Source organism: Mytilus californianus, unplaced genomic scaffold (assembly GCF_021869535.1).
Source record: "Mytilus californianus isolate M0D057914Y unplaced genomic scaffold, xbMytCali1.0.p SCAF_7, whole genome shotgun sequence".
Classification (NCBI taxonomy): domain Eukaryota; kingdom Metazoa; phylum Mollusca; class Bivalvia; order Mytilida; family Mytilidae; genus Mytilus; species Mytilus californianus.
Window position 1 is genome coordinate 111,583,470 of NW_026262723.1, and position 17,972 is coordinate 111,601,441.

The 17,972-nt window shown below is 34.1% G+C and overlaps 1 protein-coding gene across 50 annotated transcripts in view; it reads right to left on the reverse strand.

The window, feature by feature from the left end:
* LOC127708564 (ankyrin-2-like) overlaps positions 1-17,972 on the reverse strand; it is a 192,752-nt gene that overhangs the window by 6,459 nt on the left and 168,321 nt on the right. For all 50 annotated transcript variants that reach the window (XM_052213477.1, XM_052213528.1, XM_052213491.1 and 47 more), the window contains 4 exons: positions 15,549-15,893; positions 13,188-13,253; positions 4,345-11,514; positions 1,996-2,052 (listed from right to left, as the gene is read on the reverse strand). In XM_052213477.1, the coding sequence (XP_052069437.1) occupies positions 1,996-2,052; positions 4,345-11,514; positions 13,188-13,253; positions 15,549-15,893 (7,638 nt within the window). The remainder of the gene's footprint in view (positions 1-1,995; positions 2,053-4,344; positions 11,515-13,187; positions 13,254-15,548; positions 15,894-17,972) is intronic.

Consider the following 17,972-nt stretch of genomic DNA (forward strand, 5'->3'; position numbering starts at 1 on the left):
CCAAATGTTCTGTTATATCATATTCCCCCCGTGACTCCCACCCAAATGTTCTGTTATATCATATTCCCCCGTGACTCCCACCCAAATGTTCTGTTATATCATATTCCCCCGTGACTCCTACCCAAATGTTCTGGTACGCCCTGTATTAACTCAGGATGTTCTGTTACATCATATTCCCTGGGACTCCCACCCAAATGTTCTGGTACGCCCTGTAATAACTCAGGATGTTCGTTATATCATATCCCGGGACTCCTACCCGAATGCTCTGGTTCGCCCTGTAATAACTCAGGATGTTTTGTTATATCATATTCCCCAGGACTCCCGCCCAAATGTTCTGGTACGCCCTGTAATAACTCAGGATGTTCGTTATATCATATCCCGGGACTCCTACCCGAATGCTCTGGTTCGCCCTGTAATAACTCAGGATGTTTTGTTATATCATATTCCCCAGGACTCCCGCCCAAATGTTCTGGTACGCCCTGCAATAACTCAGGATGTTCCGTTATATCATATCCCGGGACTCCTACCCGAATGCTCTGATATACCCTGTAATAACTATATCATATTCTTGAGAACTCCTACCCAAATGTTCTGTTATTTCATATTCCCTGAGGCTTCCACCCAAATGTTCTGGTATGCCCTGTAATAACTCAGGGTGTTCTGTTATATCATATTCCCCGGGACTCCTACTGAAATGTTCTGGTATGCCCTGTAATACTGTGGATTCATTATTATTCGTTGGATACCAATTTTTGTGGATTTCGTGGGTACAGGTGAACCACGAATTCAGATGTCCAACGAATTACAAATTTTCTATAGGCTTTGTATGCAGAGATTGGCAAAACCACGAATTCAAATATCAACAAAAATGCAAGTTTTTCTCAATCCACGAAAATTGATACCCACGAAAATAAATGAATCCACAGTAACTCAGGATGTTCCGTTATATCATATTCCCCAGGACTCCCGCCCAAATGTTCTGGTACGCCCTGTAATAACTCAGGATGTTCCGTTATATCATATCCTGGGACTCCTACCCGAATGCTCTGATATACCCTGTAATAACTATATCATATTCCTGAGAACTCCTACCCAAATGTTCTGTTATTTCATATTCCCTGAGGCTTCCACCCAAATGTTCTGGTATGCCCTGTAATAACTCAGGGTGTTCTGTTATATCATATTCCCCGGGACTCCTACTGAAATGTTCTGGTATGCCCTGTAATAACTCAGGATGTTCCGTTATAACATTTTCATCAGTACCATCATCATCATCTATAGAGTGTAATCTTGCTGTTTAAATAAAACACATAAAAACTAGGTGCTTTTGGTTTACTGCATTTTGTAAAATTTATTTTGTTAATGTCTTACGTTTGGCATTTTACTTAATAATTAGAAATCAAACTACTGAATAATGCTTTAAAATGCTTGGTCAGTATTCAGTAAAAAGAATACAACATAAAGCAACAATGGTGTTGATGAAAAATCTGAAACGTTTTGCCAGGACAACAGATAAAGAAATTGATGATGAACATTTGAAATAAATGCAGAAAACACATTAAAAGTAACAAGTTGTTATCGTTGGCATTTGTTTTTGTATAGACCAATGAAAGAAGGTTCTTAATATTGAAGACTTGATTGCTTTGATAGACCACTAGTATAAATGGCACATGTTAAGACAGTTGGTAAGATAAATTCGTTACACAGTTTGCTAGTGACCTAATACGATATATATGGGGTCAGTAAATACAAAATGGGGTTCGAGCTTCAGACATATAAAACAAAATACAAAGAATAAATAGATTCCTCGGATGTAAACAAAATTATAAAATAAAGAATAATGAGATTAATGAAAAGAAAAAACAATGAAAAATTCCAATGTAAGAAAAATATCAAGAAATATAAAGAAACATAACAATGTCTTTATCCTCAACAGAAACAGAGTAATAATAAAAATAACAGAGTATAACAACATCCCTACAACACAAGAATCACCTTTAATTTGTATAGGTATTTCTGAAGCCTTTTCTCTTTCAAATGCCTCTCTCTGGTCTGAAATTGTTCAGAAGATTTTTAAAGTCGATACTTTTTATCAACCAAGTCTAAGGTTTCTGTAATTTACTCTTCATTAGAGTAAAAAAAAATATATTTTCTATATTAACAATATATCACAAAAATCTATTTATATCTTAAGTTAAAATCACATGTATTTTAGTTAATATTTAAGAATAGAATTGAAAGTTCCTTTTCATTTGTATACAAATATATTTCCTTGAAAACCTATTTAGTAAGAATTTAAGCACACTATCAATATAATATATAAACTGATATACATTACAATATATCTAACAATAAATAGTATACAACACACATGCAAAAATATAGTATAAAAAATATAAAATTTACTTAAACATAAGTAAATTAAAGTGAAAAATATTAAAGAAGATTTTTTTTAGTTTTGGACAAAATTTCACGCTTGAAAACTTTCTTAAATCCAAATGCATTAGTTTAAATATTCACCAATGATATGAATCTTTTACTAAATGAGTTCTTCCTTATGAATCTTTTACTAAATGAGTTCTTCCTTATGAATCTTTTACTAAATGAGTTCTTCCTTATGAATCTTTTACTAAATGAGTTCTTCCTTATGAATCTTTTACTAAATGAGTTCTTCCTTATGAATCTTTTACTAAATGAGTTCTTCCTTACAGCAAACATAATCAAATACAAATTATAAAGTACCAAATATTATCATTTAATCTTAATCTAATCCTTGAGTAACCAAGTTATATATGGCACTCGATATACTTCTATCTGTTATCAAGGGGTATGGATAGACATTTCTCTGTGAAGTTTACATATTTTACTATTGAATTTGATTAATGATGTTTTAAAGGAATACAGATTCATAGAATTATGCAGGGATTTCACATCCATAACTTAACAAAAATAAATTTCCTAAATCATTTTAAATTCTACAAAGGGAAATAATCATCATTATTTGTAAAATAACTCTTTCACTGTATGGAAAAAAGTTTTAAAATGATGCAAGTATAATGTCTGTCTAACAATGGTGATTTAGGAATGATACTGCATTACAGCAGAGTATCACAATTAAACATTTGGTTACATTCTACAGGGAACAATATGCAGCTACACAATAAAATGTTTTGTAATTGTCTACATATTCACTAAACATGTAACAGGGGCGAAATTACCATTTCTCACATTTCTGATATCTCAAATGTATGCAAATTTCCCTTTTTCTATGTTAAAAAAAATATTTTAATTCAATATTATTTTAAATATTCTATTAGAGCTGATTGTCAAATCAGAGACCTTGGAGGAACCATGACAACAAAAAGCTTCTGCAAGTACATTATTTTCTAAAATTACTAAAGACAAAATAAAAACAAAAGTAATTATCTTCAATTCTTTTTTAAATACCTATCAATGAAACAAAACGTATAACACTGAATGCTGCTAAATCAATATATATATATACTATGGACAGAGAAAAAACTTAGGACAATGAAAGCTAAATATCAAGGAAATAAATATAACTATACATTATATATAAAGCATTACAGACATGCACTTCGTTTTGATTGGTCCAATGTTCCTTACAAAATCTAAATGTAATTATTAAATTAGTGAATCAATTATGAAATACAATCTATCAATAATGGCAAAAAGTTGAGAATGCTTGAAAGAATGAAGACCATAGTAGTACCACCAAGAGAAAGGTATTAATATGTTATGACATGGATGGGTTCATGAAGGAGACTTAGATGGAGTGAAAACAATATATTTCTTGATTTTTACAAGACCAAGACTATTTTACCTAATAGCTCGGGTTTAAAACAATGATGACAGAGGAGTATGCCTGCAAATCTGTTTCACAGCACGAGAGAGAGAGAGTGAGAGAGAGAGAGAGAGAGAGAGAGAGAGAGAGAGAGAGAGAGAGAGAGAGGGAGAGAGAGAAAAGAAGAATAAATTTCAATTTGGTATACAAGTTTTTATGAAAAAGGAATAATCTTTTTTAGGTAGAGAGAGTGAAAAGAATATGATATTTCAAGATTGTTATATGTAAATGGTTGACAATGGTGTCAGTATAAATATGTAAATGGTTGAGAATGGTGTCAGTATAAATATGTAAGTGGTTGACAATGGTGTCAGTATGGATATGTAAATGGTTGACAATGGTGTCAGTATAAATATGTAAGTGGTTGACAATGGTGTCAGTATGGATATGTAAATGGTTGACAATGGTGCCAGTATGAATGATAACATGAAGGAGAACATTGGACCAACCATAAAAACAACATTAGTAAGACTATATACCTTTGTTAGTACTGTCAGTAGACCACGTTTGGTGAGAGGAGGAGGAGGAGGAGGAGTAAGAAGTAACAGTTTGGCTAGAGGATTTTTTTGAGGTTATCACAGTGGTAGTTTTATCTTTGGTATCAGTTTTAGTGTCATCATCATCATCGTCATCATCTTTCTCCAGTTTTGTTGTAATTGAAGCTCTTCTCTTTTCTTCCTTCATGGCTTCCCATTCTGCCATGGTGTAAATTCTTTTTCTCTCCTCATAAGGTCCCCATGTAAATGGTTTTGGTGTGATTGGGGTATCTTCACTACAATCTGATTGTTTTGATGAGAATTCATAATTATCTTCTATATGAAAACTTGTGAGTTCAGGTTCTACGTTGCCTTGGTAATCTATAAAAGGACTGCCAATACCTGTTGTTTTATAGCTATGGTAATTATCTATTAACCAATTTTTCTCTCTTTTCTTTCTATTTTCCAATGATTCTTTTGAAACCTGCATTATATCAGTACTTGAGTCACTTTTTGACCCAGCTGACCTCATAGTGTCTGCTGATGACCTTGAAAAGTTTGAACTTGTAATACTGTAGAAGGAAGATTCCATAATACTTTCATGTTTGTCTGAACCAGTTAGCTGATCTTCTAATGAATCACCAGATGTCTGCATGACATCTTCAGCACCTTGAAGTGAATCAGTTTCAACCTTTTGCTCATTTTCCAGTGAGTCAGTTGACCTTTCCATGACCCCTTCCATATCAAGCAAAGAGTCATTATCATATTTATCTTTGTGAGGTTTGAAACCAAACTGTTCTCCTAAAGAATCAGTAGATATTTTCATCAGAGAATCATCCCGTAATGAATCTGATTCTTTTGATGAGCTTTTTGAAGATTTTTGTGATGTCTGCGATGCCTGAGAAATGTTTGATGTTGACATCAAGTCTCCTCCCACCATTACTACACTGGAGGTCATAGAGGTTATGTCTGATTCACCATCTAATGAATCTTCATCATCTTCCTGACTTTTATCTTTCTGTGATTTTTTGTCTCCAAGAGAATCTTCTAATTCATCTTTGCCATCAATAGAATCGTTATCAATATCCCTGTCTTTGATTAATGTTTTCTCCTCTGATATGCTGTCAGTCTGACTTTCGTATTGTTGTTTGGATAGTAAAGTCCCTGCCTCCAATATTGAAACAATCTTTTGTGCTTCAGCCTCAAGTTCTTCAGCCATTTGAAGCTCTTGTTCTATTTTTTCAAACTCAATTAGTGAAGCCATTGAAGAAGTCTCACTCCTCTGTTTGTAACTTTCTACAGAGATACGTCTCTCTTCAATTGTTTGGTCTAATTTTTCAACTTCAGCTAGAGAAGACCTTGATCCTTCAATGTCACTACTTTTACTATCAGAGGATGGTATTTTTTCAACTGAGCTAGTAGAGCTAGACTGACAAAGTTCTCGCTCAAATCGTTCAAACTCAGCTACAGATGAAGTAATGGAAATATCATCTCTGAGTCGATCATCCCCGGATCCTTTTTGACTGTCTTTGTCAGTTTCTATAGAACCACGAGATGCACCCTGTTCAATCTCTTGTTCTAGCCTCTCAAACTCCAACAGCGAAGAAGTAATAGATATATCATCTTTCTCACCACTTTTACTTTTGAAGTTGCCTGGACTAGGTGGAGGATAATCTGGTGAACTGTAAGGTCGATCAGATAGAGATTCTGACATCATGTCATCCTTGTCTATCATCTCAAATTTATCTTCATCCGATATTTCTGTTATAATTGATAATGCTGTTTTATCTATATATTCATACCTATCACTTTCAAATGACGATTCACTGCCATCTTCCTCTCGTGGACCCCACTCTATCAAAGGTCCCTCTCCATAGTCCTCATCCTCCTTTTCTTCTTGTATGAGTTGCTCATGTTTTACCTCTAATTCCAACAATTTTCGTTTTAAGGCTTCTGTTTCAATTTTTGATTTATCCTCGTGTTCTTGCTTCTTATATTTTGTATCTTCAGTTGTTTTTTCATGTTTAACAGTAACAGGAATGAGCTTGCTGGCAGTCACTGGTTTTTCCTCTACAGGAAAAGCTCCACTTTCAAGGTCAAATAAGGGTTCCTGTCCCCAGTCAACTAATGGACCTGAAACTTCATGTATTTCTTCTTCAGGTCCTTGAATATCAGAATGAAAAGATGATGTCATAGAACTAAAATCATCCATTCGTTTATCTGCTTTTTCATCGTCATCTTCCTGCTCCTCAGCAGCTACAACTGTTGTAAAACTGTCAATACTTGAAGAGTCTCCTGCATCGTCATGGAGACCAGTGTCATGTGATTCAATTATAGGTTCATCAGGTACAATACTTTTGAATTCGTTATCGGTAGGAGTTTCAGCACCAATGTCCTCTGGTTTTGATTCAGTCAGTTCTGTTTGGGGATCTATGCTGTCAGTGAGTGTATCAACACCAGAGGCTAACTCAAAAAAATGATCTTCTGAATTTGGTTCTATTTTGTCATCTTCATCATCAGGTACTCCTACTTTATAGTCTTCAAGGGGTTCTGCATCAATATCTTCATGACCTTTGTCACCTTGATTAATACTTAGTTCTAAGGACACAAGATCATGTGACACAGATGATGTAACGGCAGTTTCTATATGTGTGGTTTGTCTGGCTTCAGAGTAACTGTAGGAACTGCTTGAAACAGACTCCTGATAATGTTTGGAATCAAACTCTGATGATGTGGTTTGTTTTGTTGAAGAGACTTTCTTTGAATCTGTCAAATCAACTCCAGGGTATGGGAATACTTGTAAGGGTCTAGTGGCTGATGACTTTGATACTGTTTCAACTTTCATGTCATCTTCTTCAATGTCTTCCTCTTCGGGTATACATGTAGGTCCAAAATCAGTATAGTCTCTATCTGGTCTTCGTGAAGCCACAGGCTGTATAGCTTGAGGTAAAATTTCTTCTTCCACTTCCTCATCTTCTTCAGGGATACAAGTGGCAGTAATTCCTTGCCCATGAATTTCAGCCATTATTTGTTGTGATTGGCTTGCAGATATCAGTTCCTCTTCTTCAACAAAATGCTTACTTTCTGTTTCTTCTCTACTTTTTGTTTGTACTTCTGGTTCCACTTTATAACAAGATAAGTATTTTTCTTCATCTGAGCTCTCCTCTTCATGCAAATGTTGTGTAATTGTTATTTCTGGTATGTCCTCTGATAGCTGCCTAATTAATCTTGGACCAGTAACTTGTACAGTGGTAAGATTTGGCACTTCGTCTTTTTCTTCAAGAGATTCTACTGACTTTACAATCTGTTCATCAACTACTTCGGAGCTGTTAGAGTTCTCGTCTCTATGAACACGACTATATGCTTCATGTATTACAGAATCTACCAATTCTTCAGCAGCTTCCTCAATATCTTCATCATCTTCCTCTTCATTGTCTCCCTCATCATGGAAAGTATGTTGTTTCTGATCTACTGGTGTTGGAGTTACTGGCCTTTCCAAATCCGCAGAATCAATTCTTAAATCAAACAATTCCTGGCTCTCATCGTCATCTCCTTCAGCAAAATCTAACTGTGAAAAATAAGATTCACTTGATACTGGCCTCTGAAGATCATCCATAGACTTAACCTCAAGATCTCCTTCCTCCAACATACATATGGCTCCTAATTCATTTGTCTTACATATAGCTACAGGCATTTCTTGTTCTTGATAATGCTTTGATATCTCAGCAATTTCCTCATCTAAATCTGGATCAACTGTTTTGTCGTCTAATAAGTCCTCTAAATCTTCTGAAGATCTTACTAATATTTCCATCTCAGCCTCTTTTTCCAGACTTCTCTGTTGTTCAATGTCAGACAACTGCAATGCTCTTTTGCCTGGATAAACTTCACCAGGACTTCTAGCATACTGTCCCACTGTCTCAGTCTGAGTCTGTTCTGTGAGTACTAATTCCATGGTAATTTGATCACTTGTTCTCATGGTGATATCTCTACTTTCACTTTGATCAGAGGCTTCCTCATCACCTTGGGATGTCAAACCTACAGAGTAGCTAACCGAATCCAAGTCTGCTTCGGTATCATGTTTCACTGATGTTTCAAGAAGTGATGTTGATAAAGAATGCAGACCACTTTCTTCTGATGGCATGTCCAATCCATACAATGTCTGATCTGACATCAATAACCGATCCTGTCCTGGTATCGACTCCATCATTCCTTCTGTATTAGATTCAATCATCATATTTTCTCTCGGTGGAATGTCAACATCTTGTTGACCTTCTGCTTCCTGGACAACTGACTCTTCCTGAACAATTGATTCAGTTTGCTGTACTGGTGTTGGTGACATTGTTTGAATTTGTTGAATTTCCTCTGTTTGACTAGCTGAGGCTTCCCCACCATAGCTGTAATCTAAATCTATAGTAGGGCTGTATTCTACTTCGGTTGGACCATTAGGTAACTGAACTGTCTTTTCTTGTGTTTGTTCTTCATTGACTATAGCCGGTGTTTCTGTAAGATCTGGTAAAAGATTAGAAAACTCTGCCATCTGTGGAATATCAAATGGGGATCCTATGCCTTTCTCACTGGCTTCACTGCTGATTGGTGAGGAATGTTCGAATGATGATTCACTCTTGTCATAGGATTGAGCTGGAGTTGCTTCCCCTTTAGTGGAACACAAAGGACTGATGATCTCTAGTGATTGTCCTGATTTGTCCATTTCTCCAACATCTGTAAAACTACTAGATGTTGCCATTGATTCTGATGACCTAAGCATTTGTACTTTTTCATACTCTTCCATGTAATCTTTAAAACCTACTAGTTCTGTATCTGATACTAGTTCAAATGGAGAACTGGGTTCTTCATCTAATTCTTGTTCCACTGAATCAATCTGAACAATTTCTTGTTCTGTCACTACCTCTGTTTCTGATTTTGATTGAGCTTCAGTTTCCTGCTCAGCAAATGTATCTTGAAGTTTGATGGCTGCTCCCTCTAGATCTGGCTGTATATCATGTCCATTTGTAGCATCTTTTGGTGTAGGAGCAGGAGGTGATGGGACATACGACTCAGTAGAACTTGAAACTTGAAGTGGTTGTTGCTTTCCTCTAGGTGATACTACCAACAAGTTTGGGCTTGCTACATCACTATGTGATTCTTCTTCAAAGACATCATCTTCAGGACTAGATAATATGGCTTTAGTCATGGCAGGGACTGGAAACTGCTTCTCCACCGAATCAGGAGACACATCATAAGTGGTTACTACTCTGGAAACATGACCTGACTCCAAATCATATGAAGCTGCCAACAGAGTTGGTTCCATTTCTGATGAGGAAGTAGATGTTTTGATTAATTCCTCACTAGATAATGACTGTAAATGTTGATTGTCAGTTTGGAATGTAACTCGTTTTTCTGTAGTAGGAATCTGACTTTCATCCTGTTCCTCCTGTTCCTCTGGGAATTCATCAGTTGGTGTTTCTTCAATGGGAGATAATTTTTCCTCTGTTGTATCGCCACCTGTTTCGGAAGACTCATAAATCTCATTGTCTGCAAGGTTTTTCCCAAAATGGGTTAAACCCATGGGGAATTTCCCAGATGCAAAATTTGAAGGTCGTTCCTGTGGTGTACATTCATCCTGCATATCATCACTGTCAATCGATGGGGATATTGATCTATCACGTTCATCAGAAGATTCCTGTAATAACTCCTCCTGAGCAATCCTTGATATTCTACTCACAACCTCTGTCTCTAATGGTACATTTTCTGTCACTGGAGTCAGAGAAGTGTCGGTGGTTACATCTTCCCTGGCAAATAGATCTTCACCAGAAACATCATCAGTTCTCCCATAAAGTACATCTGATATCAAACATTCAGTTGATGCACCTCTTTTTTCTGAACCAGGCATGTTAAGAACAAAGGATTCTGGGAACTGAACAGCAACCTCTGCAGATTCTACTTCAGCCTCTGTTTCAGATCTCTGCAGCATCTCTAACTCATACTTCCTACTTTCCAGGATACTAGATATGACAGTTTTGTCATGGGTTTCTGATATCTGGTCATGTGGTTCACTATGAAACATTTGTGATAATTTGCGATATGAAGAACAGATTGTTTCATCACTTCCTGTATACTCTGATATTCCTGATATGTCTATTCGTTCTTGTCTATAGAAGCTGCCCATGTCTATTGATTGAGCCGTTTGAATATGTGATGAAGAGGGCTCGTCTTCTTGTTCTTTAAATGGATCAGAAAATTGACGTTTGAACTGTTGAGCTACTTCCCATGGTTCTCTTGTAAATGTACCTGTTGTCTCATCATATACACCACCAGAACTGTCGGTACTGGTATCAGATTGAGTCAACACAGGAAGTTGATTGTCTTGTGGTGCTAGGAAACCACCTGCAGCTTCATCTAACATTTCATCCTCGTCTGCCTCATTCAGAGCAGGTTCTATTTTATAGCTATCATCGCTAGGTGTACGATGAGTTTGAGCATACTCATCTTTTTTGGCTTCATACAAACCTTGCTGTCCAGTTTTCTTCAGATCTGCTTTAAGTTCTAGTAATTGGTTTTCATTAAAACTGAACTCATTAAATGACTCTCTAAGGTCTTCTGGGGAAATTTCTCTGCCGGATCCCTTAGATGGTGGCTGTTTAGTTATCTGTTCTAATTCAGTGTCTTCTTCACTGAAAGCATAATTTTCAAATGCCATATCATGAAGCTGGTCTTTCCTTTCATCAGATACTGGTTCATCAAATGAATCTGAAAACATACTGTCTTGTTTAATTATAACTTCCTTTGATCTACAGATGTCTGTTGATTTAATTTCAGTACATGTCATTTGTGTTTCCGTTCTTTCTTCTCTCTCTTCACTGACATCTTTTTTGTCTTTCACTGGTTGCTCTATTGTTTTAAAATGTCGCTGGTCATGTTCCAGATGCTCGTCTTCTTCCAGTATAAACTCGGACGGAGACACGCCTACAGATATACTCCCCGTTACAGGCAAGGAGTCTTGTACAGGGGAGACAGGTAGTTCCTCTTGGATATAAGTAGGAGAAACAGAATCAACAGGTGATTCAGAGAAGGAAAAAGTTGGTCTGTCTGAAGTTTTAGGGGGAAGGGGAGAGAACTGTTCCTCTACGTCAGTATCCACAACTTTTTCTTCTGTCACATCACCCAACTTGGCATCTAAATGGATTATGTAAGAGTTAGTACGTCAATAATGAGAAAAGGTGACAAACTTGTTATAACTATCTAATTCTAAATTTATAAAATCTAACATATTGATAATAATAAAAGAATTATACTACCAGAAATTATCGCAATGATAAAATTAGTTGAGTATTACATTGTTAAAATATGTATTTTCATTTTTAGTTGTTAACTCATTTCTACAGTTTATATCATTCAATGTCCCATTATGACAGTCATCTGAGATTTCCAAAAATATAACACAAGCAATAATACCATAACTTGCAGCTATTAATTATGGGAAAAAATGTTTAGAAGTTACATAGATTTCTAAAATAGGTTTATTCATCCATTTAGATGCGAGTTCAATGCAATTTTTTTATATGCCATCTTAAAGTCATAGATTAAATGATTTTCGGAAAGTACTTTTCATAAAAATAAGGGATTTTTAGCTATTAATACTAAAATTTAAAACAAGGTGTAAGATAAGGTTTATCTCATGCAAGTCAATACATAGTGCCAAGTTTTATCGTGTAATAAGTATCACGGAATGTACAATTAAATGCAAAATTTTGTGAAGTAAAATTAAGGATAATTTTGTACTTAAATGCAGATCATAGTGTGAGAACCAAGTTAAGTATACAAATACATTCTAACTGCTGACATACAGAACAACAAGATCAAATTTATTCAAAATCTCAAAAAAGAAAATCACATATTTCAGCAAAGATGACTCAACCATTCGACAATTTTCTTGCAAATAGTCAAATTTATTCAGATTGTTGTAAAAATAATAGCTGTTGAAATCAAAATTCAAGAGAAATATTATTTTTCAAAGGTATCAACTGCACCAATATACGAAATTCATTTGAGTCAATTTACCTGTATACATTTTTATCATACATATTGAATAATTATAAATAAAAAATAAAAAAGTATAATTCATGGAACCAATGGGATTAGCATTTCTCAAAAAATATAATTAAAGGTGATTATACAATAATATGTTCAGAGTTATTCATATTGAAGAGAAACATGGGAAAGAAATTATTTTAAATTTAACAGCGATCCATTTACATAAGAGTTTTAGGAAATTTTACATGAAGTTGGAAATCGTTTCAAATAAAGGCGAAGACTTTGTGAAGCTAATGTAAAATTTCTTTGTTTGGATGTAAAAAATGTATTTGCAAGATCAAACAGGATTCTCCCAATCCAAGGTAAAGTCACTTGAATCAATCTTTTCTCACCTGAGGAATTTTGATTTCAAAAGCTATTAATTTTCTTAATTGAAAAAAAAACCAATAGCAATATCAATTTGAAAGAAAAGTTGATGGTTGAGCAATTTTCATCTCCTCAGAAATTGAAAATACATCTTCATTTCTATTCAATTTGTATCTTTATAATAAAGTGTGTCTTTAGACATTCTAATTATATTGAAAATTTGAACTTTATTTGTGAAAATCTTAATATTATGTGTTAAATGTATGTTAAATGTAATTTCTTAAATCATTATGAAGAAATTCCACTATAAAAGTTTTTGTGACAAAAAAAATGCCAAAGTAAAAAGCTAAAAAAGCGGAGCAATTAGAACAAATTTATACACTAGCACATCACACTACCCGTAGGAACGAAAGATACAAAGCAATACTATAAACATAGAAACACTGTACCTTGTACATCATCGAGCTGAGCCACCTCAGAGTGAGAGGAAACGGAAGATTTATCCTCCTCCAAGGCTGCTTGTAAAGAAAGCAAACATCCTCACACATTATTCCCTGATTTACATCTTAGATTTATATACATATATCCCTTTTCTCAAGAATAAATTATTCATAACTTTTAAAAAACATTTTTTTTTTTGTAGAAAGATTCCTACAAAAATCATATTTTGCTCGACCGAACAACATTTTTTTAATTTCTGTTATAACACATTTCACATTTTCATTTTTTAATTCATTTTAAATTTAAGAGAAAAATATGAAACTGCAGATTACAAGTACACAAAAATCTAATTTCAAATTTGTTAATCATGAAGTGAAAACATGAAGGAAATTTATCAAAACCTGATTTTTTGGCTTCAATCTATGAGATGAACTTAAGACATATGTATACAAGAATATGTATCTATAGAACACAATGCCCTCCTCACACAATGACATTTCAATGTTCGGTGAACAGTTCAATAAGTCAAAACCATTATTTGGCTTTTAATTTAAAAAGCTACCATCATAATGATCATGTATATTAAGTTCCAAGTTGATGTGGCAATTCTTGGTAAACTGTCTAAACCAAAAATAATGGTAAGCGTTGCATAATTAAAAGCATCTTGTTACTGTATATTTCAGAAATTATTGTGAGCTTTTTATTAATGTTAATAATGCGACTGGGTGACAATCGCAATAATAAGAACTCACGTTCTGAATTTGATAAATATGTCTGTATGCAGAATTTCATGAAATCACAATAATAAATCTCTCATTTTACTCCATTCTTCTAAAATTGCAATGATAAATGCACACAATAATTTCTGAATTTACAGTAATTGTTTATAAGAGTTATTGAATATGATGCTAAGTTATAGTTGTTTTTCTTCTGTTGGCTTCTCAAATCATTCCAGTAGTAACATGCCAAAAAAACGCCAAAATATTGAGGCAAACAATTTTTCAAATTTAATATTTTGGAAAGTTTGATCAGCTTTGATCTTTGAAATTATAAAATTTAATCAATAAATATTATATAAATGGTGATTTTGTATTTATTTTTTGTGAATGCCTACAAAAATAAAGAAATCAGATATTCCACATCCAGAAATATTATTAATGGAAGTTTCCAATCAGATTTTGTGTGTTTGTTTTTCGTTCCTTGCTAGTGATAACTTTCACAACAAAAGAAACACAATCATGTCCTACAGTATAATATTGAAATTACTAGCATGAATAATTCACTTATATAATAAATATAACATAGTACATAGTTATAAATGATGAAGAAACAACATACATGCAATGTTACAGTTTCATGAAAATGAATGCATAGATATGAATATAAAGATACCTTTAGATTGTTTCTTTTAGATGGGTAGATTTTACATATTTGTCAGTCATATTAAACAAATTCTGACTCTGAGAATAAAAAACAACGCTATGTGTTTTACATCTACAAATAATGATAAATGGATCTCATGTCCTATTTTCAAAATTGTGAACTAGTTTGGTATCTTTATGTTTTCTGCATTACAACATTAACAACAAACATGCAGATGTAAATAAGAGACTGAATAAATTAATAAATACACAATTCAGAAAAATCATTACATGTTTAAGTATATGAAATATTGACTTACTTAGTTATATTTACCGTTTTTTTTTTTACTTTTAATAATACAATCATAACATATCATACAGAATTCTTACTATCATTGCATTGCTGCCTTAACAATTTTGATTTTCTAAAACATCATTTTCCATTGAGGTATAATTTAAAGTTATCTTTACTAATCAAAATATATATTTAAATGAGCTATTGCTGTTGTAAAAGTACAATTCTTACTTTCAAATCAATCTAAATAGAAAAATGCACAGATGAGAAAAAGGAGAGACATAAACGAAGCTATACATGCTACTGAAACAAATTTTGACAAAAATTATTGTGCCTAAAAAGTGAACCTAATTGATAAAGGTGCTATCCCCAAGACATAGAAAGCAAAGAGACTGTGTAAGCACAACTAAAGCTCAAATTAAGGACACTGAAGTGCAAAGGAAGAAAACTACCTTTGCTGAATTCACTTAGATATGTGGAAGGGGTGAAGGCAGACATATCGGGTGATGAGCTGTGACGGTATCGTAGATCTTCCTGATAACCTATTTCCAACTGTGATTCACATGATAATGACCTTTCTTTGAAGTCTTTATAGATATCAGGTTTGGTTTCTTCCCCTGATAACTTATCAAGTCCTTCCTCGACAGTGATATAAATAGGACATGCATGACGAGATGATATAGATGTTTGTAATTGAGAGGTTTTCGACTCACCTATTATCTCCCTTGATTCTTGTTCGTAAATTTTTTCATAACTTGATGACCTATCTGAGGCCTGCAGTTGTTCATTCTGTTTTGTATCAAACCTGTCTCCTATATCTAACTCGCTAGCATCTCCCGACATTCGATTGATTTTCGGATCAAGAGGAACTCCATCATAAACATTTTCGTAACTAGAGAAGACATTTCTGCCTTCAGATCGTTGAAGACTTTCCATTTGTTGATGTATCGGTGGTATATTTGTGGTGGCTTGTGACTGAGATGCCACATTTTCTGATGTGTCAGATTCCAAAGGTTCTTGAATATTTAATTCATTGGAGGTGGTTGAGAACTCTGATTCTGAAATAGATAATATTAATACATGAATAAGATCTCTTGTGATTATTTACCTGTATAAACCTTTCACTGATCACTAATTTTATCATGCCATTATACATATATTGTGGATTGATGTCATTTGATGAGTACCAATACTTCTGTTTAGAAATAATTATTTTCAGGATGTTTATATTATTGTATCAACACAACTTTTAATTTGAATTTAAACATGAAATTCAAAGATGTTGGAACTCAAACCAAGCGAATCAACATAAAATGAAACAGTTATATTTGTGTACTATTAAACCTATGTGTTTTTGTTTGTTTGCATTTAATTCTTGTTCTAACTTCATCTATAAACAGGCATCTAAAGTTATTTCTAGTTGTAACTGGATCATTACATGCATTTCAACAAATTGTTTGTGTGTTCTTTGTTATCAAATGAAATAAAGAGTGGTGTGTTGACGGATCATGCTCAAAATAGGATTTTTTTTGTTTTTTGTTTTTTGTTTATCTATAATGGTTAAGCAATCATGTATTCTTTAAAAATTGTGTGTTTAGTGCATCACAAACAGTGTAAAAACTTTGACATGCCTAAGGAATTGGTGCAAGTTTGTTATTGTTCTAACTTTTAACTAAAAAAGAAATTAAAAAACTTAAATCTACCTTTGTCATGCACAGGTGGATCATGCTCTGGAAATTCCAGCTTTCCATCTATTGCTTCAAGTCCCAATAGCTTTGTCAATGCATCTTGGTCCTGTGACGTGATCAGAGTAAAGTCAGAAGGAGAGGGTGGTCTTTCTAATTTGGATTTCTCACTTTGTATTTTTTGTTCTATGAATATTTGTTGTGATACATCAAAATTCTCATCCATTAATTCATCGGGTTCAAAAGACCTTGACCCTTCCATGTCTGTGTCAGTTTCTAGTGTGTATGAACTCGGAGACAACGGTCTGTCATCCACACTTTGTGGTGTTTCTGTTCCTTCTGTTGCTGTTTCTGATTTCATAATTTTCTCAAGTTCTGTTTGTTCCATTCTTAATTCATGTTCAAGTTCATCAACTTCAGCCGCTGACAATTTACGAGAAAAATCAAATTCCTCTATTTCCACTCCTTCTGCGTCAAGCTGCGGTGTTGTATCAGTTGGTCCATGCAACTGCTGATCACCTTCCTCATCAAAGTATCCTGGTGATTGAACATCATCATGTCTATCTGAAGAATCACCTGCAAATTCTCCCATAAAATCATCCTGTTTAGTTTTAGTATCATATACTTTTGTTGGATCGGTATCATCAGGTAAATAAAGAAATTTTTCCATTCTATCTATGTATGATTCTGACATGTCTGCTTCCTCAAATGGACAGATGTCAGCAGTTTTTGACATGTCTGCCTCGTCGTCCAATGGGCCAATTTCTGCAGTTTCTGACAGAAAACGTACATGTTTATCAGATTGAATACCGTCAGTCAATGTATCACTGATGTCCGTTTCTTGCTTTACTTCTTTTCTATCTATGAATGTTTCTGAATCTTGAGAATCAACTTTCTCAATTTTTCTGACACTATCAGTGATTTCTTCCTCGATTTTATGCTCCAATCTATCTGTGAAACTGTCATCACAAATCATTTTTATTTCCTCAGTTTCCTTATCTACTTTGTATTCTAATTCATCTTTAGTTTTCTTCTCTATAACAGTTTTAGTATCTTTTGTTACACATGTTTCTGTTTCATCTGTTGTGATCTCTTTTATTTCTCCATCCTGTTTTTTCTCAGTCTTAACCAACTCAGTGTCTGTCTTCACAGAAATGTCAAAAGTTTGATCTAAAACCTCTTTCTTTTCAGTTTCTTTAATATCAATGTCTGAGTCTTTTGGCTTAACAGCATGGAATTCATGTTCTGACATTTCAGTTTTTAAATTTGTGACAGCATGGTCATCGGTGACAGTTTTCTGCTGATGTTCCTCTTCTACATACAATTCATCTCCTATGGCATGAGATTTTGTTGTAGTTTTAGTTTCCACAAATGTATCCTTTGTTATTTCAGAAGAAAATGTTTTATGAAATTCTTTAGTTTTGACATCACAAGTTTCGACATCACCAGACT